The sequence below is a fragment of the Hemitrygon akajei genome, chromosome 1 (genome assembly GCF_048418815.1).
Source record: "Hemitrygon akajei chromosome 1, sHemAka1.3, whole genome shotgun sequence".
NCBI lineage: Eukaryota > Metazoa > Chordata > Chondrichthyes > Myliobatiformes > Dasyatidae > Hemitrygon > Hemitrygon akajei.
Window position 1 is genome coordinate 214374802 of NC_133124.1, and position 22108 is coordinate 214396909.

General features: G+C 40.3%; 1 protein-coding gene across 2 annotated transcripts in view; it reads left to right on the plus strand.

The window, feature by feature from the left end:
• Positions 1-224: 224 nt before the first annotated feature.
• Positions 225-22108, plus strand: part of LOC140735392 (PH and SEC7 domain-containing protein 3-like) — a 78636-nt gene continuing 56752 nt past the window's right edge. Inside the window, exons 1-2 of one of the 2 annotated variants that reach the window (XM_073060397.1) lie at positions 225-748; positions 5653-6781. In XM_073060397.1, the coding sequence (XP_072916498.1) occupies positions 5741-6781 (1041 nt within the window). In that variant the 5' untranslated portion in view covers positions 225-748; positions 5653-5740. The remainder of the gene's footprint in view (positions 749-5652; positions 6782-22108) is intronic. The other variant, XM_073060404.1, reaches the window with a different exon arrangement.

The window sequence follows — 22108 nt, forward strand, 5'->3', positions numbered from 1 at the left end:
TGATGCAATTCTTGTAATAAGTCTAAAGGGAAAAATTACTATTTTTATGTACTTTAAAATTTTCAAATCAGTAATGTGATGAACTATTCTGCACGCTGTTTGGCAATGGGTTTGAAAGAGTTAAATGATCAGTTGACATTTCAGCTCATAAGGGGATGCTGATTCATTTAAATACAGTTTGTTTAAAGCGGTGTAGCTCTCCACAACAGCAGGTGTTGTGTTGGCAGGGTTGCATTATTTTCCGATGTCTTGCATGCGAGACCATTTGATCATGTCAAGCCAGCGGAAGCCTCTGACTGTCACTGATGGTAGGAACCATTTTACACAGGGGAGCGGCAGAACTGTTTTGCAGAATGTGCTCCGCTCTGGGGCCACGGGCCAACACGGCACACAGCACAGCCTTTCAGCTGTTCGAATCTCTATCCAAATCCCTCTTTGGTGCTAGTTGTTCGGCAGCACGAAGAAATCAGTTTAACTTTCCCTAATCTCCTCTGCTCGCGGTGGCTCCTCCCGCTCCACTAATTTTCTGTCAAACGTTGAACTTGCGGAAGGAAGTGAGCATGTGTCAACTTGAGCAGAGACTGAGAGAGAGAGAAAAAAGTTTGTTAGAAACTAGGGCAGAATAGAAAAGTCTGTACTGACTGAGGCCACCCATCTCCCATACGCAACCCCTGCGGACAACAACACTGGCAAGCTCGTTAAGGAACTGGCTTCATTCAGGGGCTATGACACATGGGAAGTCCGACGGGTGAGTTTACTAACTTTACTTCAAAACTAATCGAATCAGTTTTAGCAAAAGCGAGGCCTGCTTTTGGTAAAGGTGGTGGGTGTTTTAGGAAGACTCGTCTTAAACACACTTTGTAGAGCTTTCGTTAAGGACAACAAAGCACCTCTCACCCAACTCCCCGTGGACTGAACACAGATGATGCTGGATGTAAAAACAGCGTTCATTTTTGTTCCATTAAAGTTGACTGATTGGAAACAGACAGGAGTTCCCCAGAGCATTTCTCACCAAGGATGTGGGTTTGATTTTTTGAGACAGGTGGTCTCTATGCACAGGTGTCATATCAGCAATGTGCTGTATATTCTACGGGCTGCCATGTTTCCCTGTATAACGCAGGGATTCAAGATCTGAAATAAGGATTTATTACTCAAGTACTTCTCAAATGCATATAAGTTATATTCTTAATACTGTAATTTATTGGAGCTATATTGTAATCTTAGTTGGTCTCAACAATAATATAACTAAATTTGGGATAGAATATTGCTAATCCAAATAGTTTCTGATGAGGGCTCTTTTTAAGACCTGATGAACATTATTAAGAATTAATAGTTAATAATTGTCATATGACAATAATTCAATTTCTGCCTGCATGTCTTGATTAAAAGTCTTCTGTGTTTCTTAAAATTTCTAGTATCTTCACTCTTCACTCAGAGGGTCATGAGAGTGGGGAATGAGCTGCCAGCACAAATGGTGCATGTGAGCTTAATTTCAATGTTTAAGCGAAGTTTGGATGGTAGGGGTATGGATGGTAGGGGTATGGATGGTAGGGGTATGGAGGGCTATGGTCCCAGAGCAGCTCAAAGGGAATAGGCAGTTCAAACGGTTTCTGCGTGGATTAGACAGACCAAAGAGCCTGTTTCTGTGCTGCACTGTTCTATGACTAAAATTTTTTTGGTTTTACTATCAAACTGAAAACCACATTAGATCAGGCATTGATTAATGTTTTGACACAATAATTAGAAGGGGCCATCGTAAAGTAACTTTACACTTCAATTGTTCCTCTGACAGATCAAATATGACTGTTACAGTTATGGACATCATCTTTGTATTTCCTGCTGGATTGAACTAAACTAAATGTGGTGAAACTGAACTTCCAAGTGCTAAACCAGCTTGTTTTGGTGTTAATGGCGGTGCTGAATCAGTGTACAGAAATGGAGGTTGCCCTCAGCAGGAAGAGAATTGCATCTTGTTGAAACTAAACAAGCGCATGTATTATGGTGTAGGCTGAAAATCAGTCACCCTACAATCTCCTAAATTGCCCCAAATCTTTTCACTAGTAATTTTATAACATATTCTGTATCATTTACAAAAGGGCGTGATTTCAGAACTATTTTATGTTTGGGCAAGAGGCTTTATTATAGTTGTAGTGATACAATTTCCTCCCTTGTTAGAAATACTCACTGAAAACAAACAGGACCTCAGCTACGACAACTTTCATTAGCCCTGGATCCTAAAATGAGTAGGTCTACATAATCAGTCAAATAAGCTGCATATTTTACTTCTGAAGCTAGTTACAAGATCAACAAAGGCCGTAAATACCCTTGTTTTTCATCGAGTCTTAAAAAAAATTCTGAAACTTGACATACTTTGATTCACAACATTCTACTTCAAATTTACAATTGTTATTATGAAGATTGCAATATAACTCCAACAAATGACAGTATTAAGAATATAAATATTAGTTGTAAATATAAAGAAACAACTAAAAGTTCAAAGTAAATTGTAATGTTAAAGTGTATACATGTCACCACATACAACCCTGATATTCTTTTTCCTACGGGCATACTCAGCAAATCTATGGATTAGAACTATAACAAGAGCAATGAAATATCAACCAAAGTGCAGAAAACAACAAGCTGTGCAAATGCAGATATAAGTAAATAGCAGTAATAATGAGATAATGAGATAACGAGATAAAGGGTCCTAAAAGTGAGATCATTGGTTGTGGGAACATCTCAGTGGATGGGCAAATGAGTATAGTTATCCCCTTTTGATCAAGAACCTGATGGTTGAGGGGTAGTAATAATAAAAAGAATAATTCTTGAAATAAAAGTTAAGGGGATTTTTCAGTAGAGGTTCTTGAACATATTAGAACTTTGGAGGTGACAAAAAATGAAAGGCTGTTCCACGGACGTATTGAATTAGTAACAAGGAGATACAGCTATCGCTAAATAAAGGGGTAATTTAGGAGACTTTGTTCGAGGAGGACAGAATGTTTCATCGCAAAATACGATTGAAGCAGAGACTGATGTCACTTGAACAAATACTAGATAAATATTTGAAAAGAATGAATACAGAAGGACAAGGGGAAAGGTCCAGGGGAACAATGAGAACAATTTTGTGCTTCAATTTCTATGAAAAAGATTCTTTTAAGTAATTACTATAGGAAATTTGTGATTCTCTAGACATTTGAGCATTCCATGTTGTAATTTTAAAAAATTCTTCCTGCATTTGTACTTTTAATTTACAACTTTACATTGTAACTTAAAAATATAACTTTTAAGTTACATTTAAAAGTTAACAACTTTTAACTTTTAAATGTACAAGTTTACATTGCCTAACACTATAATCTCTGTACTTATTAAAATTAATGCTTCCCAACAGAATGTCCACAAGACAAGGTCAAATAATAGCAAAATGATTTATGATTTAAATTTAATAATTAGGGTCCAACTTTGCCCCTCTGTGGTCTGTATTTTAATTTCTTAGCTGAGCATTTATTTTAATTTTTTTATTTATTGAGATACAGCGTGGAGTAGCCCCTTCTGGCCCTTCGAGCTGCACAGCCCAGCAATCTCCTGATTTAATCCTAGCCTAATCACGGGACAATTTGCAATGACCAAGTAACCTACTGACCAGTACTTCTTTGGACTGTGGGAGGAAACCGGAACACCCGGAGGAAACCCACGCAGCCACGGGGAGAATGCAGAAACTTCTTACAGACAGCGGTGGGAGTTGAACCCGGGTTACCTGTACTGTAAAGCGATGTTCCACCCCTACTATTAATGATTCAATAAAAATGCCATCAGGTAAATGGAAGTATTTACCATTGATTCAAGATTGCTTTTCATTCTTCAGTACATGAGTGTAACAAAGTGGTTGTTACTCTGGTTCTGATGCAGGATAAACAACCACAATAGGCGTAAAGAATACAATAAGTATAGATATAAAAGCAATCCTATAAAACACAATATACTAGTAACACCTGAGGTGGCATGTTAACATAATGGTTAGCACAGTGCTGTGCAGTACCACTGACCCAAGTTCAATTCCCGCCACTGCCTGTAAGGAGTTTGTACGCTCTCCCAGCGACCATGTGGCTTTCCTCTGGGTGCTTCAGTTGCCCCCCACATTCCAAAAACATAGTGGTTGGTAGGTTATTTGGTCGATGTAAATTGTACCGTGATTAGGCTAGGGTTAAATCGGGTGATTGCTGGGAGATGCGACTCAAAGGACTGGACGGATGTATTCTGCGCTGTATCTCAATAAATAAATATGTATGGACTGATTGTATGTGCATAAAGATGATAGGGTGTAGTGGTGGTGGGATTAGTTAATAGGTGGAGGTGTTGATCTGCCTCTTTTACAATTGAAATTCCAAAGTACTTCATAGACTGTTGGGACTTCAGGACAATGTCAGACCATGAAAAGGTATATAAATGCAAGTTACTTTTCAAAAGTAAAATTTTTTTTAGTTATCTCTTTAAAGGCAGTATTGATCCTCACATCTCTGTACAAGCTGGAGCATGCCCAAGTTTATTCTGCAGTTATCATACCTTAATTCATAAATTAAAATGTTTTTACTTCTTCTGCTGCTGATAGTGAGAGAGGTCAGAGGAGAATGGCCAGACAGGTTCAAGCTGACAGGAAGGTGTCAGTTACAGAAGATCACACCGGGTTCCACTCCTATACCTAATAACTTAGCCACTAAGTGTATATTCAATTTGATTTCAATTTGATTCAAGTTGAAAGTAAATTTTATTATCAAAGTAAATATCTCACCGTATACAATCCTGAGATTCATATTCCTGTGGGCATACTCAGCAAATCTATAGAATAGTAACTATAACAGGATCAATGAAAGATCAAGTGGAGTGCAGAAGACAATGAACTGTGCAAATGCAAATATAAATAAATAGCAATAAGTAATGAGAACAAGAAATAATAAGATAAAGAGACCTTAAAGTGAGACCATTGGTTCTGGGAACATCTCAATGGAGGGGCAAGTAAGTGTAGTTATCCCCTTTTGTTCAAGGACCTGATGGTTGAGGGGTAGTAACTGTTCTTGGACTTGGTGGTGGTGAGTCCTGAGGCTGTGGTACCTTCTCCCTGATGGCAGCAGTGAGAAAAGAGTATGGCCTGGGTAGTGAGGATCTCTGATGATGAACTCAGTTTTCCTTCGACAAATTTCATGTAGATGTGCTCAATGGTTGGGAGGGCTTTAGCCGTAATGTACTGGCCCACTACCTTTTGTGGTGTAATCCGTTCAAAGGCATTGGTGTTTCCATAGCAGGCCATGATGCAGCCAGTCAATTATCTCTCCATTTCACATCTATAAAAGTTTGTCAGTTACTTAGATGTCATTCTGAACCTCGGCAGATTCCTAAGGAAGTAGAGGTGCTGCTGTGCTTTCTTCACAATTGCACTTACCGGTACATACTAGGTTCAGGACAGGTCTTCTGAAATAGTAACACCCAATCTGATATTTGCCCCTTTTTGTTTCCCTCTTCCTATAGACCTCATTCTAGAAATTGAGCAAAACTTCAAAGTACACGATTTCTTTGTAATGTTTATGCAACCATAGTTCAAGACAAATTGGAACATCTACCAATGATTTTGCAATCACTTAAATTATTACTTTTTCACAGGTCATCATGGCAAATAGCTGACTGTATCTTTACGGACTCCATTGAAATCAACAGCAGACCCTTTGTAACTTCCCTTTGATAACTGAAGATGGATCATTTTGACTTCCTAACTAACATGGAACAAATATCATCCACAAAAGATTTAGGCAGTACAGAAGGTGATGACAACATTGAAGAAGACAATGGCACTAGTGCACAAAATCTAGCTCCTCTGAATTGTGACAGCTCTGAGTTAATACAGTTTTCAGAGTCAAGGACAGAAGACAGCAGGACCCTCGTAGAAACAAACCTTTTTCAGATCTCGGCCAATTCAGTTAATGAAATGGATCCGGGTGCCAACAGTTTTGTGGAGGACCTTGCTGATGATCTTGGTGATCGTAATGTTATTACAGAAAACCCTTTCTTAAGTTTTGATTTAGAAACCAAAAGTACGTTTCCCCAGAGTGAGAATTCAGATATAGGACCAGTTGAAAGGTGTATCAGTGAACTAACGGACAATGAGCTTTTCAAGGATTTGGAAGACAAATTAGACGCTTCTAATCGATCTGAAAGCACAAGTTCATTTGAAAGTAATGGATCTACACCATGGGTACAAGCTGTATTACTGACCAAAAACACCAATGATACAGGGAACTGTGCTGAGGAAAGTACTGACAGTCTTCTTAATCATTCAGATTCAATGACTACTGATAGCCCGGGTCCATCAGAGCCCTTAACACCATCTGTCAATGAAGAAACTGATGAGGAATTGTTGAAGGATAAATCTGAGGAGTTACCCCAGGTTTCTGATACAGCCGCATCTCCTGACGAAGTTATTATGGACCCATCAGATGTTGTTTTTTTACAAGAGGATGTGTGGCATCAGAACAAAGCATTTATTCCGATTTCAACCACAGACGTTGCCGCAACTGAGGAGGCATTGGATAAGAAGTGTGACCCAGATCCAGTGGTAATCACAAAGAACTGTGAGCCAATTAGCAGTGAAATGGAAATTGAAGCAGCTGAGGAAGTTAACACAGAAAATTGCTATGTGATAAACACACAGGATGCAGTATCTACTCTACCCTCATACATTCCTTCAGTGCACAAGGAGCTGGTGGGATGGAATAACCAACAGATGGAGAGTGAGGTAATGGAATTTCTTTTTAATCAAAGTGGGAACGATGGAGATTGACCACTGACTTCCATCTACATCCCTTCTGGAGAGTATTATCCCTCAGTTCCATATTATTTAATATGGAAGATGATTAAGTATAAAAAAATTGTATTTAATATTTCAATCAGAAGAATGAGGGGTGGCATAATTGAAACCTATTAAATGCTGAAAGGTCTTGATAGAGTGGATGTGGAGAGGAAGTCTCCTATGCTGGGAGAGTCTTAAGATCAGAGGATCTTAAGATCAGTCTCAGAATAGAAGGGCGTTCTTTTAGAATGGAGATGAGGAGGAATTTCTTTAGCCAGAGAGTGGTAAATCTCTGGAATGTATTGCCACAGGCAGCTGTAGAGTCCAACTCTTTACGAATATGTAAAGCAGAGGTTTGATAGATTCTTGATCGGTCAAGACCTGAAGGGATGTGGAGAGAAGGCAGCAGACTGAGGCTGAGTGGAACAATGAATCAGCCATTATGGTGGAGCAGACTCGACTTGATGGGCCAAATAGCTTAATTCTGCTTCTATACCTTGTGGTTTTATGGTATTGATAGCCCCAGATATCAGGTGATATTGGTCATTATACACAAGTTTTGAAGTATTGTTGAAGTTTGCAGATTGCAGGCAAGGAAAAAATAAAAACATTCAGAGTCCAGAGCAAGTTTATGGGAAGGATCCCAGGGATAAAAGGGTTAACAGATGAAGAGTATTTGATGGCTCTGGGCCTTGATCCGCTCGATTTTAGAAGAATTAGAAGGGATCTCATTGAAATCCATCAAATATTGAAAGGCCTAGATAGAGTGAACATTGAGAGGATGTTTCCAATAGTCGGGGACTAAAGGACTAGAGGGCACAGCCTCAGAATAAAAGGGCATCTCTTTAGAACAGAGGTGAGAAGGAATTTCTTTAGCCAAAGGGTGATGAATCTGTGGAATTCATTGCCACAGGTGGCTGAGGCCAAGTCATTGGTTATATTTATTGAGGAGATTGATAGGTTATTGATTAGTAAAGATGTCAAAGGTTACAGGGAGAAGGAAAGAGAATGGGTTTGAGAGGGATAATAAATCAGCCATGATGGAATGGTGAAGCAGACTAGATGGGCTGAATGACCTGATTCAGCTTCTATGTTTTCTGATATAATGAAAGCCCATCTACTGTAACAAATTTAAGAAATTTTTGGAGTCTAAGCTGACAAGAATGTATTAAAACTTTGATTTACAATGTAGTAGCTCTCCTCTGGTGTTGAATACAGTAAGTCAGTGAATAATAGTTGGAGGAAAATGATGTTAGATAAAAGGAGCAGAGATTTGCAGATGTTCAAACACATCTCCCTTTAAAGTGGTAGGTCAGAATTTCCACTGTTGGATTTAGGATTAAATAATGTGACTGAAAATTATCCTCTGCCGGAAGCAGGGGCAGGTGAGGTGGGCTGGCTATGCCAGGGGTCACTGCTGGGTTTAATGAACAATGCATCTGTTATATTGCAGTAATATAAAATTGCTGTTGGCGTCCGGCAGTCATACGATTGGTGCTGTAAGCATACTTCACTGTAGTTTGGTGCTGGTTTTACTGGGTTCAGGTGCACCAACCCATCAGTGCTGGGCTTTGATGAAGAGCATTTGGTGGCTCTGGGCCTTGATCTGCTGGGCTTTGACCGCACCTTAGTTGTTCTACTAGTATTTGACAATGTCATTTTAGAAAGTAACTTCCCAATATCCTGTTCATGGCCAGTAACTCGAGCAATTAATTTCTGTCAGAAGCATATTGAGCCCATCATATTGTGAAAACGGGCATTTTTCTTACATCAGCAGCTTCTTTTTTGTTATCTGCAGTACAAATTCCCCTTAAATAAAACAGACCTGTTATAAACACATGGGTAAGATTCTTCCCTTTAGGGAAATACCAAGCTGTCCAGTCCCTGTGGGTATATTCATTGCACTGGGTTTTACAAATATACTCATAGTGATCTTTTGAAATACTCAAGTCACCCCTTTTAGCGCCAACAATCATTCCACGGTCAGAGTCGCTTAGATCACATTTCTTTCCCATTCTGCTGGTGGAACACAGCAGGCCAGGCAGCATCTATAAAGGAGAAGCACTGTCGACGTTTCGGGCCGAGACCCCTCGTCCTGACGTCCTGATGAGGAGTCGCGGCCCGAAACGGTGACAGTGCTTCTCCCTATAGATGCTGCCTGGCCTGCTGTGTTCCACCAGCATTTTGTGTGTGTTGTTTGAATTTCCAGCATCTGCAGATTTCCTCGTGTTTGCTCTTTCCCATTCTGATGTTTGGTCTAATCAATGACTGGACCTCTTGACCATGTCTGCATTTTTTATGCATTGAGTTGCTGATTGGCTGATTAGATATTTATAGAGGTACAGCTGTACCAAAAGAAGTGTACACTTGTTCAGTTGAGTGTATATTCAACTGAACATGTAAATAATGAATCAAATTTTAAACAGCAAATGTACCCAGCTTGGACACAAATCATAACATGCTTGAATTTTGGACGTTGCTGCATGTTTTACTCCTGACATCCAATTGCAGGAAAGATTTTAGATTTACTGACCAATACCCAAGCCACTCAGCCTGAGCTCTTGTTAGTAAAGTTGTCTGTTGTTTTCTTCGTCAATAATAATTCAGAAAGAAAACTTTTTTTAAGTTAAAACAAATATTCTAATCAGCTCATCTCTTAGTAAATTTGACGGATTAATCGAGCAGGTCTAGTTGAATTCATGTTCAGAGCAGGTTCCATTTTGTAGTATTCTAACCACACTGCTAATGTTCGATTCTTTACTTCCTCAAGTCTTCAGTTCTTATTTTCTCATTTCTCATCAAACCAGTCAAAAGCATAATGAAGAAAGGGTTGCAGGAAATGATTGAGAAAAGAGATGCCGTGGTGAATCTACATCAATAGAAAACCACAGATGGATTGCTGTTCTAGTCTCTGCATAATAGGAAGGATGTTGTGATGTTATCGAGAACACAGAGCAGATTTAATACCATGAAAATGTAAATGCAAGGAGACTTGAAACACTGGTGGTGATCGTCATTCTGCGGAGAATATAAGGCATTTCAAATTATGAAACATTACGGAGGAAGTATTTTGAAATTAGGTGGCGGGTGTCAGAAACTGGCTGGTGAGATTAAGGGATATAGAGCCGGGGTGCCCAGCCTTTTCTATGCCATGAAATCCTACCGTCAACCAAGGGGTCCATGTACCCTAGGTTGGGAGCTGCTTATCTAGAATAAATAAAAGCTTCGTGGCCACATTATTAGGTACCTCCTGTTCATGGTCTTCTGCTGCTGTAGCCCATCCACTTCAAGGTTCGACGTGCTGTGCACTCAGAGATGCTCTTCTGCACATCACTGTGTAATATGTGGTTGTTCAAGTTACTCTCACCTTCCTGTCAGCTTGAACCAGTCTGGTAATTCTCCTCTGACCCCTCTCATTACTAACAAGATGTTTTTGCCCACAGAACTGCTGCTTTTTTTTTTGTTTCTTGCACCATACTCTGTAAACTCTAGAGACTGTTGTGCATGAATATCTCAGGAGATCAGCAGTTTCTGAGATAATGCAAACCAGTCCATCTGTTACCTACAATCATTCCACAGTCAATGTCATTTAAATCACATTTAAGATTGCATCTTAAAAGATTGAGAGGTGATGAATGCAATGTAGTTGAATGAGAGATATTTAAGGGTAGACCCGACTGTTTGGAAAAAAAATGATGTAGTGTGTAGATGAGATAGGGTGAATAAAGGGAGACAGAATTAAGTCATCAGTTTGTAACACAATGACCTATTTATGATAATTAAATGTTATAGAGAAATCCATGTTGCATATAAACTTACATGAGAATATATTAAAATATTTTGCGAAAAAGCAATGGACACAAAATGCTGGAGGAACACAGCAATCCAGGCAGCATCTATGGAGAGGAATAAACAGTCAATGTTTTGGGCTGAGGCCCCTTCTCAGGACTGAAAGGGCAGAGGGAAGAGGTGGAGGGAGGGAAAGAAGTACAAGCTGGCAGAGGACAGGTGAGACCAGATGAGGGGGGAAGGTGGATAGGGAAAGATATTTGCAAAAACCACCTCATGGCCAACTTGAGGGTCCTTGTACCCGGGATGATAGTCACAATTGCAAATTACATTTATATAATGTTTTTAATCTTGCAAACCTGCTTAACAGATGTGAAGTATTAATTTAAGTTCTTACATCTTACATTGTCTGCTTTTCAAAGGGGATTGAAAAGCACAAGCAACACACACAAAATGCTGGAAGAACTCAGCAGGCCAGGCAGCATCTATGAAAAAGAGTATAGTCCCTTTGAAGAGTCTCGGTCTGAAACGTCGACTGCTTACTCTTTTCCATAGGTGCTGCCTGGCCTGCTGAGTTCCTCCAGCATGTGGTGTGTGTTGCTTGGATTTCCAGTATCTACAGATTTTCTCTTGTTTGTGGTTGAAACGGAGATAGATGCAAGAAAATTTTCAAGTTACTGAATATCCTTTGGAGTACAGTAAAGTCAGTCATCGAGAATATGACACAGCAAAACTGAATGACCGTGCAAGAAGGGGACTAGTGAGGGAGGCCACTGGGAGACGTATGACAACTCTGGAGGAGTTACAAGCTTCAGTGGCTGAGATGGGAGAGACTGCACATACAACAACTGTTGCCCGGGTGCTTCACCAGTCACAGCTTTGTGGGAGAGTGGGAAAGAGAAAGCCACTGTTGGAAAAAAGCTCACATGAAATCTTGGCTAGAGTTTGCCAGAGGGCCTTATGGGAGACTGAAATCAGCTGGATGAAGATTCTATGGTCTGATGAAACTAAAATTGAGCTTTTTGCCCATCAGCCTAAACACTGCACATTATCAAAAACACACCATTCCTACCATGAAGCATGGTGGTGGCTACTTCATGAATGGCGGAGCAGACTTGATGGGCCAGATGGCCTGATTCTGCTCCTATGTCGTTTGGTCTTATGCCGTGGGAGTGCTTCACTGCAGCAGGCCTTGGAAGGCTTGTGAAGGTAGAGGGTAAAATAAATGCAGCAAAATACAGTGAAGTCTGCAAAAGAACTGCGACTTGGGAGATTTGTTTCCCAGCAATACAATGACCCCAATAAAAAAGCCAATTCTAAACAGAAATAGCTTAAAAACAACAAAGTTAATATCCTGGAGTGGCCAAGTCAGAGCCCAGACCTGAATCCAATTGGGAATTTGTGGCTGGACTTGAAAAGGGCTGTTCAGTCACAATCTCCATGTAGTCTGACAGAGCTTGAACAGTTTTGGAAAGAAGAATGGAGAAAAATTACAGTGTCCAGATGTGCAAAGCTGATAGAGACATGTCCACACAGACTCAAGGCTGTAATTGCTACCAAAGGTGCATCTACTAAATACTGACTTGAAGTATGGACACAGTCTGGATTGAACTATGATGTAGCAAGCATATAATAAGACCATAAGACAGAAACAGAATTAGGCAATTGGGCCCATCGAGTATGCTCTGCCATTCAATCATGGCTGAACCTTTTTTCCCCTCCTCAACCCCACTCTTCAGACTTCTCCTCCTAACCTTTGATGTCGTGTCCAATCAAGAACCAATCAAGCTCTGCCTTAAATACACCCAACGACATGCCTCACCTCTACCTCTGGTAATAAATTCCACAAATTCACCACCCTCTGACTAAAGAAATTTCTTCGCATCTCTGTTTTAAATGGATGCCCCTCTATCCTGAGACTGTTCCCTCTTGTCCTAGGCTCCCCCACCACGGAAACATCTTTTCCACATCTACTCTGTCTAGGCCTTTCAACATTTGAAAGGTTTCAACGAGATCCCCCCTCATCTTTCTAAATCCCAGTGAGTACAGACCCAGAGTCCTCAAATGTTACTCGTATGATAACCTTTTCATTCCTTGTGAACCTCCTCTGAATCCTTTCCAATGCCAGTACATCTTTTCTTAGATGAACCCAAAACCATTCACAGTACTAAGGTGAGGCCTAACCAGTTCCTTATAAAGCCTCAGCATCACATCCCTGCTCTTGTATTCTAGACCTCTTGAAATGAATGCTAACATTGCATTTGCCTTCCTCACCACCGACTTTACCTGCAAGTTAACCTTTAGGGTGTTCTGTACAAGGACTCCCAAGTCTGTTTGCTCTCAAATTTTTGGATTTTCTCCCCATTTAGAAAATAGTCTGTACATTTACTTCTACCACCTAAGTGTATGACCATGCATTTTCCAAGATCGTATTTCATTTGCCATTCTCTTGCCCATTCTTCTGATCTGTCAAAGTCCTTCTGCAGGCGACTTGTTTGCTCAGCACTACCTGCCTCTCCACCAATCTTCATATCATCTGCACACCTGGCCACAGACAGCTGTAGAGGCCAGGTCATTGGATATATTTGAAATGGAGGTTGGTGGGCTCTTGATTAGTAATGGTGTCAAAAGTTACGGGAAGAAGGCAGGAGAGTGGAGCTGATAGTAAAGTAAATCAGCCATGATCAAATGGTGGAATAGGCTCGATGGGCTGAATGGCTTAATTCTGCTCCCTTGTCTTATGGTTTATATATATATATACACACACACACACACACACACACACACATATATATATGATTTGGATAAAATGTGGATAGTAAGTTCATAGATGATATGAAGATTGGTGACTTTGTGGATAGTGTTTAAGATTGCCAAAGGATACAGTGGGAAGTAGATCTGTTGCAAATATGGGAAGATAAATGGCAGATGGAGTTTAACCTGGCCTAGTTTGAGGTGTTGCAATATGGGAGATGAAATATCAAAGGACAGTACTCTGAAAATGGCAGGACCTTTAACAATGTTTATCTACTGAGGAATCTTGGGTTCATAGCTCTTTAAAAGTGGCCAAACAGGCTGAGTGTGATTAAAAAGGCATATGGTATGCTTGCCTTTATCAGTCAAGGCACTGAGCTCAAGAATCAGGAAGTTGCAGCTTTAAAATTCTAGTTATGCTGCATCTGGAGCGTTGCATTCAATTTTGGTTACCTTGTTATAAGAAGGATGTGGAGGCTTAGTGTAGATACAGGAGATGTTTACCAGGAAGCTGCCAGGGTATAGAGTACAACAGCAGAGAAACAGGCTCTTCAACCCATCTAGTCTGTTATAGCCTGAGTTTCTGATTAGCCTCATCTACCTGCACCTGGACCAAACCCCTCCATACCTCTTTCATTCAAACTTCTCTTAAATGTTACAATTGATCCCACATCTACCACTTCCCCGTCAGCTCATTCCACACTCTCGCCACCCTTTGATTAAAGAAGTTCCCCCTGTGTTCCCCTTAAATATTTCACTTTGCACCCTAAATCTATAAGTCCAAGCTCTAGTCTCATCCAGCCTGAGGGTGTAAAGCCTATATGCATGCATTCACCCTATCTAAACCTCTCATAATTTCATATACCTCAATATGAGATCTACCCTTATGCTCCTGTGAAAAAGCCTGACCTATTCAACCTATGACTCAGATACAATTGATCCTGCCGACATCTGTGTATAGTTTCTCTTCACTCTTCAAAGCTTTTTCCTCTTTCCTGTAGATAGGTGACCAGGACTGCACACCATACTCTAAATTTGGCCTCACCAATGTCTCATGCAATTTCAACATAACATCCCAACTCCTGTACTTAGTGCCCTGATTTATGAAGGTCAATATGCCAAAAGCTCTTTATATGACCATGATATCACTTTCAAGGAATTATGGATCTGTATTCCCAGGTCCTTTTGATCTACCACATACCTCAGTGCAATACCATTCACTGTATAAGTTTTACCCTGGTTTGTCCTCTTAAGTGAAACACCTCAGACTTCTGCATTCAATTCCATCTGCCATTTTTCAGTCCATTTTCCTTGCTGGTCCAGATCATTTTGCAGACTTTGATAGCCATCCCCTCTGTCCATCACACACCCAATCTTGGTGTTATCTGCAAATTTGCTGATCCAGTTCACCACATTAGTATAGTAACTGTTCTTGAACCTGGTGGTGTGAGTCCTGAGGCTCTTGTACCTTCTACCTGATGGTAGCAGCGAGAAAAGAGCATGGCCTGGTTGGTGGGGACCTCTGATGATGGATGTGCTGCTTTCCTACGACAACGTTTCATCTAGATGCCCTCAATGGTTGGGAGGGCATTTACCGTGGCATACTGAGCCCAATCTACTATCTTTTATAGGATTTTCCATTCAAACACATTGGTGTTCCCATACCAGGCCGTGATGCAGCCAGTCAATACACTCTCCACTACACATCTATAGAAGTCTGTCAAAGTTTTTGATGTCGTGCCAGACTCCTAAGGAAGTAGAGGTGAAAGAGTAGGCAAAACCTCACCTGGAAAAACCATTAGCCTGATCTAATTCAACCAAAACTGCTTTTTTAAACCAATTTAGGGGAAAAAAGCTGTGCTAAGCTTAGAATGTTGTCATTGTGAAAGGTGGGTTTGAAAGAATTTAAGTGATTACATCATTATGATTCAGAAGCCGGTATGCACAATAAACAACAATTTAGAACAGTCTTGCACAATGTTCTTGTTAAACAGGTTGGAATGAACTTTCAATATTGCTGTTTCATTTTTGACATCTTGGTATTCCAAGAGATCAAAAGTCCTAATCTGTAGCTAGTCATTTTGTTCTTTAGTTTACTTCACTATGGAATAGAGATGAGGAGGAATTTCTTTATCCAGATGGTGGTGAACCTTGGAATTTGTTGCGGAGACCAAGTCATTGGGTATATTAAAGTGGAGGTTGATATGTTCTTAATTAGTGAGTATGTCAAAGGTTATGGGGAGAAGGCAGGAGAATAGATTTGAGAGGGATAATAAATCAGTCATGAAGGAGCAGATTCAATGGGCTGACTGGCCTACTTCTGCTCCTATGTCTTATAGTCTTCACACAGAGGGTGGTGCATTGGTGGAATGATCTGCCAGAGGAAGTGGTATGATAACAATGTTTAAAAGACATCTGGAGGAGTACGTGGATAGAATGGGTTGGAGGGATATGGGTCTAATTTGGTAAGCATCATGGTCGGCACTCTCCAAGAGGGCCACAACTTTGTTATTGGGTTTGAAGGCTTGCGTGCCTCAATGACCTGGAGAGCTGTGCTGGCTGGAGTCAGGTCTTTACACTTTGTTCCTTGGTAGGGTCACCCATGTCAAACAGTTCAAAGGGTAGAGGTCAGACTAAGAGTGGTCCACTGGTCCTCCAGGTTTGGGGGTTCAACTTGGAGCTAACAACCCTGACTTTTAGAACAAAATTGTTATGGAAACAGCAATGAAGAATTTTCTACATCTGAGAGCGATGGTATTCCTGAATCTTGACCTGTGACTTGTATGACTGACAGAAGGGAAAACTGAGAGGAAGCTATTGACATGATGAAGGAAGCCTGAATAGTGCCAGAGAAGGAGAACCTTCATTGCTGTCCTAAATGCCAGCACTGTAACAGGCAGTAGAGAGAGAGAGTTGTTTGGCAAGACCAATTAAGGCTGAAGGGCCAATTTCTGTGCTGTTTTAATCTATGATTCTATAAGAAAGTGTGAAAAAATGCATAATATTTGATCATGTCTCATTCTGCTTAAAGATCATAATAATAAAGTACAACTTGGTTTACTATTTGTGCAGAGCGTAGCCAATTAAGATGAATAATGGGACACAGGAACAGGCTGACCACTTGGTGGTGGAGTATGGTTGATCACTTCTATATTTGTTGCCCAAAATAATCTGTCAAAGCACATATTTCACGTTATGTGATCAAATAGAAATGTCTAACAAATTCCAATTCTCATTTAAGAGCCAATGTGCATCGGAAATTAAAAATTCAGTCACGATTGGTATCAAGTTTCCACTGGAAGCTTTCAGTAGGTCAGGCACCCTCTGTGGAAATGGAAAAAATTAACATTTAGTGTCCTTTATTGGAACTGGGAAGAGAGAAAACAAGTTAGTTATGGGTGACTGAGAAGATGGAAGAAGGATGGTTAAAATAAAGAAAATATCTCTGTGGCGACTTAATTCTTTATGTAACAGATTAAGCTTCTTTCTCTGTGTAATGTTTACTAATGGCAAGGTTGTTGGACATGCCCAATAGTCTACTTATACAACAGAGTAAAATCTGAGACAAAATAATGGCCAGGTTTGATATAGATTGAAAGAGTCAATTACCTAAAGTTGGAGATTTCGGTATTGAATACAGAGGGCTGCAGCATCCCTAAATGGAAGATGCTGTGGTGTTCATCAAGTTGGTGTTGGGCCCTGATGCACTTCAGAAGGAAAGGAATAGATTGATAAGGTAGAAAGTCTGAAAGGTCAAAGACTGAAGTTGGTAAATCCATAGGTAGGGGCCAAAAGATCAAGTCAGTGAGTCTGGGCTAGGGACTAGAGGTTGGATGAGGCCTATCCTGGGGTTGGGGATGAGGCCTGTCTGTGTGTGTGGGAGGGTGGGTAAAGCACCTATTTTGCTGCTGTGTTATCTTGTTTTGTTTTGTTGTTGCTGCTTCTGTTGTTCTGATTGAACCTTGTGGGCATGTGCCGTGTTGTGGAATGCGTGACGACACTTGTGGGCTGCCCCCACAACATCCTTGAGAGTGTTGATTATTAACACAAACCATGCATCTCACTACATGTTTCAGGTTAGTACAATCACTTGATGTTCGCCTGAGGGGTTGTCTGTTATCTTTTAGTGGGTCATCAGGAGGCTATAGAAGCCAATCTGGGATCCATACATTCTACTGACTTGGGGTTTCCAGACCTTACAATCCTGCCCCTTTTACTGCTTGTTGATCCCCCTTCAGACTTAATCAGGGATATTAGGGTAGATTCCCTTAAAGGAGAATGCCTGTGCGTGGAATTGTTTAATGTGATGCACGGGCAGCCACCATACGGCGTTTGACCGAACGGTGTTACAGTCCAGTGGCATGGAATGCAAGATGACTGGAGGCCCTTTGCTGCTGCTGCCTTCTTCCAACTTCACTGCCATTGTATCGTGCCATCATCTTCCACTAGCTCCCTGGCCGGGTTGCTCTTGGAACCTCCATCTTGACCTTATTGCCATGGATGAACGTACCAAGAGCTAAGTGCCCGATGGTTAAACTCCAGACAACATTGCTCTTGAGATCTCACAAGCCTCTCCATCATGACAAGGTGACAATCCGTGGAGAAGTTTCGATGTAGATGTGATCGATTAAATCAGAATCTGTAACAGTGAAGCAAAGCACAGACAGGTAATGGGTTGGGAATCAATGGAGCAAGCAGCAGGACACTCAGACACCACTGCAGGTTGAAACCAGGTTCTTTGTAAAGCAGTCATCCAATCTGCATTTGGTTTTATCAATGTAAAGGAGACTATGCTGTGAATACAATTATAGTATTGGATTTGCTAACTGTGAAATTCTAAACTCAAATGAAGACTTTCATCCCTATCGGATACAAGTACGGTGGTGCTAGAAAGTTTGTGAACCCTGTAGAAATGTTTCTATTTCTGCATAAGTATGACCTAAAATGTGATCAGATCTTCACGTAAGTCCTAAAACTAGATAAAGAGAACTTAATTAAATAAATAACACAAAAACATTATATTTGTTCATTTATTTATTGAGAATAAATACATGAGCCAATGTTACATGTATTTGTTAGAAAAGGTATGTGAACCTCTGGGGTAATGCCTTCTACAGAAGCTATTTGGAGTCAAGTGTTCCAAACAATGAGATGGAACTGGAAATGTGGGTTGTAAAGGTTCCTTGCCCTATAAAAATGACGCACAAAGTCAAGTTAATGACAGAGCCTGCTCTTCTCAAGAAAGATCTGTTTATGTGCACCATGCCTTGATCATAACAACTTTCAGAGGACCTGAGAAGAAGAATTCTAGAGATGCAAGATGCTAGAAAAGGCTACAAAAGCATTTCTAAAGACTTGAGTGTTCATCAGTCCACAGTAAGAGAAATTGTCTACAAATGGAGGATACTCAGTACTGCTGCTACTCTCCCTAAGAGTGGGCATCTTGCAAAGATCACACCAAGAATACAACATGCAATGCTGAAGGAGGTGAAAAAGAACCCAAGGGGTAACAGCAAAAGACCTGCAGAAATCTCTAGAACTTGCTAAAGTCTCTGTTAATGTGTCCATTATAAGAAAAACACTGAACAAGAATGGTGTTCGTGGAAGGACACCACGGAGGAAACCACTGCTCTACCAAAGAAAACATTGTTGCGTGTCTCAAGTTTGCAAAATACCACCTGGATGTTCTGCAACACATCTGGGACAATATTCTGTGGACAGATGAGTCAAAAGTTGAACCTTTTGGCAGAAATGCACATTGCTATGTTTGGAGGGAAAAGGGCACAGCACACCAACGCCAAAACCTCATCCCAACTGTGAAGCACGATGGAAGGGCATCATGGTTTGGGGCTGCTTTGCTGCCTCAGGGCCTGGACAGCTTGTAATCGTTGAGGGAACAATGAATTCAAAATTGTATGAAGTCATTTTACAGGAGAATTATCAGAACAGCAGTTTGTCACCTGAAGCTTTATAGAAGTTGGATAATGCAACAAAATAATAATCCAAAAGATAATAATAAATCAACAACAGAGTAGTTTAAAAAAAATTGTGTTTTGAAATAGCTGAGTCAAAGTCCTGACCTTAATCCTATAGAAATATTTTGGAAGGACCTGAAGCAAGCAGTTCATGTAAGGGAGTCCACCAACATCCCAGAGTTGAAGCAGTCTTGTAAGGAGGAATGGCTTAAAATTTCACCAAGCTGATGTGCAGGACTGATCGACAGTTGCTGGAAACGTTTGGTTTAAGTTATTGCTGTACAAGGGGGTCACACCAGTTACTGAAAGCAAGAGTTCACATACTTTTTCCAACTAATACATGTAATATTGGATTATTTTTCTCAATAAATAAAATATAGAAATATAATGTTTTTGTGTTATTTATTTAATTGGGTCCTCTTTATCTAGGTTTAGGACTTGTGTGATGATCTGATCACATTTTAGGTCATATTTATGAAGAAATAGAGAAAATTCTACGGGGTTCGCAAACTTCCTAGCACCACTGTAGCCTCAAATACTCTCAGTAAAGGGAGATTATACTGTAACTACCCAATCTTCAAAGACTAGTTCATTCCCCTGTTTATTCTCCACAGTGAGTTTAGTTACCAATACTCCACTATTTGAGCAGTGGGTCCCCTCTTGCTATCAAGGAGAAGATGTTAACAAAATAGTTTAAGACACAGTTAATTTATTTTCAGTGATACATGCTAAAATCCAGACATCATTCTAAAAACACATTTAAAACTCAAAGAGAATTCCTATCTTATCTTGAATCTTGAAACATTATAAAGCATTTCCAAATTACAGATAATTTCACAAACCGTTTCCAAAACCCAAAACATAAAGGACAAAGGATTTCCAAAACACGGGTACAATTGCTATCAACTTAAAAGATATACCAAAGATGCAGACAAATGAGTTGTTCATTGTAGAAACCGAAGATGGAGGAATCGATTCTCGTTCCTCCATGTTTCTTGATGTTCCTTATCCCATTCCTAATAAGCCTGAGCTGCTCTCTAAATTTTTTACGCTTTTCTGCCATTTTGAGTGACTTCACAAGCATGTGATATTTCCTCAGATATCATTTTAACACAAACGGTCTAAAAGCATCTTTTGGAGACATGAATCTTAGCTATGTATCATTAATGTTGGAAAGCTAACTTCAAGTACATAAACCTTTCAAACTATAAACATATCAGTTATTGATATCCTAAATGATATCCATCTGTTCCTCAAGCTTCCTTGAACTAAGCAACTTAAGAGTCTGCTTGTCTGGTTAAAACAACCCAACTTAAACAACCAATTGCCTTATACTTTACGCCTGAGCAATAATAAAGCAGGTGCAGTGACTCTTTACAGACAGATTGTCTACAAAATACGGAGCCTGTTTGCAAAGCTGTTCTATAAAGAGTGCATTCCATTCACATTTTAAGAACTGAAGACTGACTTCTATTTACAACCAGAAGTTTAAAAAAAACTCTGTTAATTGGAAGTTTACTTAGAACTGTTTCATCTTACAAAATGCTGTGTTTAGAAAGCAAGGTTATCAAAAAAAACGAGTGAATATCTATCACAATAATAAATGCACTACATTGGTTTTGAATTGGTGCTTCAATGGGAAATACTGGATGGTGTCTGGGTGTTGGGAAGGGAAGAGATGAAAGCCCAGGTATTGCATCTCCAACAGCTGGATGGAAAAGTGCCTTGAAATGGGCAGTGGTAGGCAATGATGAAAAAAAAAATTGAAGATTAGCTTTATTTGTCACAGGTATGTGGAAGCCTACAGTGAATTGCATTGTTTGCATTGATGGCCAACACGGTCTGAGGATTGTGCTGGGTGCAGCCTACATATGTTGCCATGCTGCTGGTACCAACACAGCACAGACATAACTTATTAACCCTAACCCTAACCGTACGTCTTTGGAATGTGGGTGGAAACCCATGAGGTCATGGGAAGAATGTATAAGCTCCTTTAGGCAGTGGCAGGAATTGGACCCAAGTTGCTGGTGCTGTAAAGCATTACACTAGCTGCTATGTACCATGCTGCCCTAGCTACTCTTGTAGCGGAGTTGCCAGACTTGTCCTTCATCCTTACAGGAAATGTGTTGCTCCTGAACTCTCACTATTTCATTTGGAGGGTCTCCCACTTGTCAGATATAGATTGAACTGTACGCAGCTACAGTATGTGTATCTAATTAATCCCAGTCTAATCTTAGCAAGTCCTGTCTGATGATATGGAAATCTGCTTTCCTCAAGTTTAGGACCAAAATTTTTGGACCATACTATCTCTTTCCATAAATGCCTTGAAGATATTTTTAGGAAGAGCAGACCACAGTATAGTGGGGGAAGGCTCTAATCAAGATGCTGTAAGAAAGGAACAGAAGGGAACATGTGATGGAATCTTATTAGAGTTGCAGGAAATTTCAGATGCTGATCCAATGAATGGCAATGCTAGTAGAGTGAAAAGTAAGGGCCTGAGTGCTTACAACACAGACCCTGGATCATTTTTCCTTACAACATCACTGGTTCTAAAGGCAGACCTATCACCCCCTCCCCCTCCGCTGCCAATTAATGTTTTTCTGTCCTGCCAATTAATTGTTTCTTGTAACCTATCTCTACCATGCCCAGTATTTATTTACTGCCCGTTAATCCGCTGGCATTTAGGGCAGCAATGAAGGTCGTCCATCTCTCAAGCTTAATCATGAGCTTGATCACTCAGATGTAGAAGGATTCT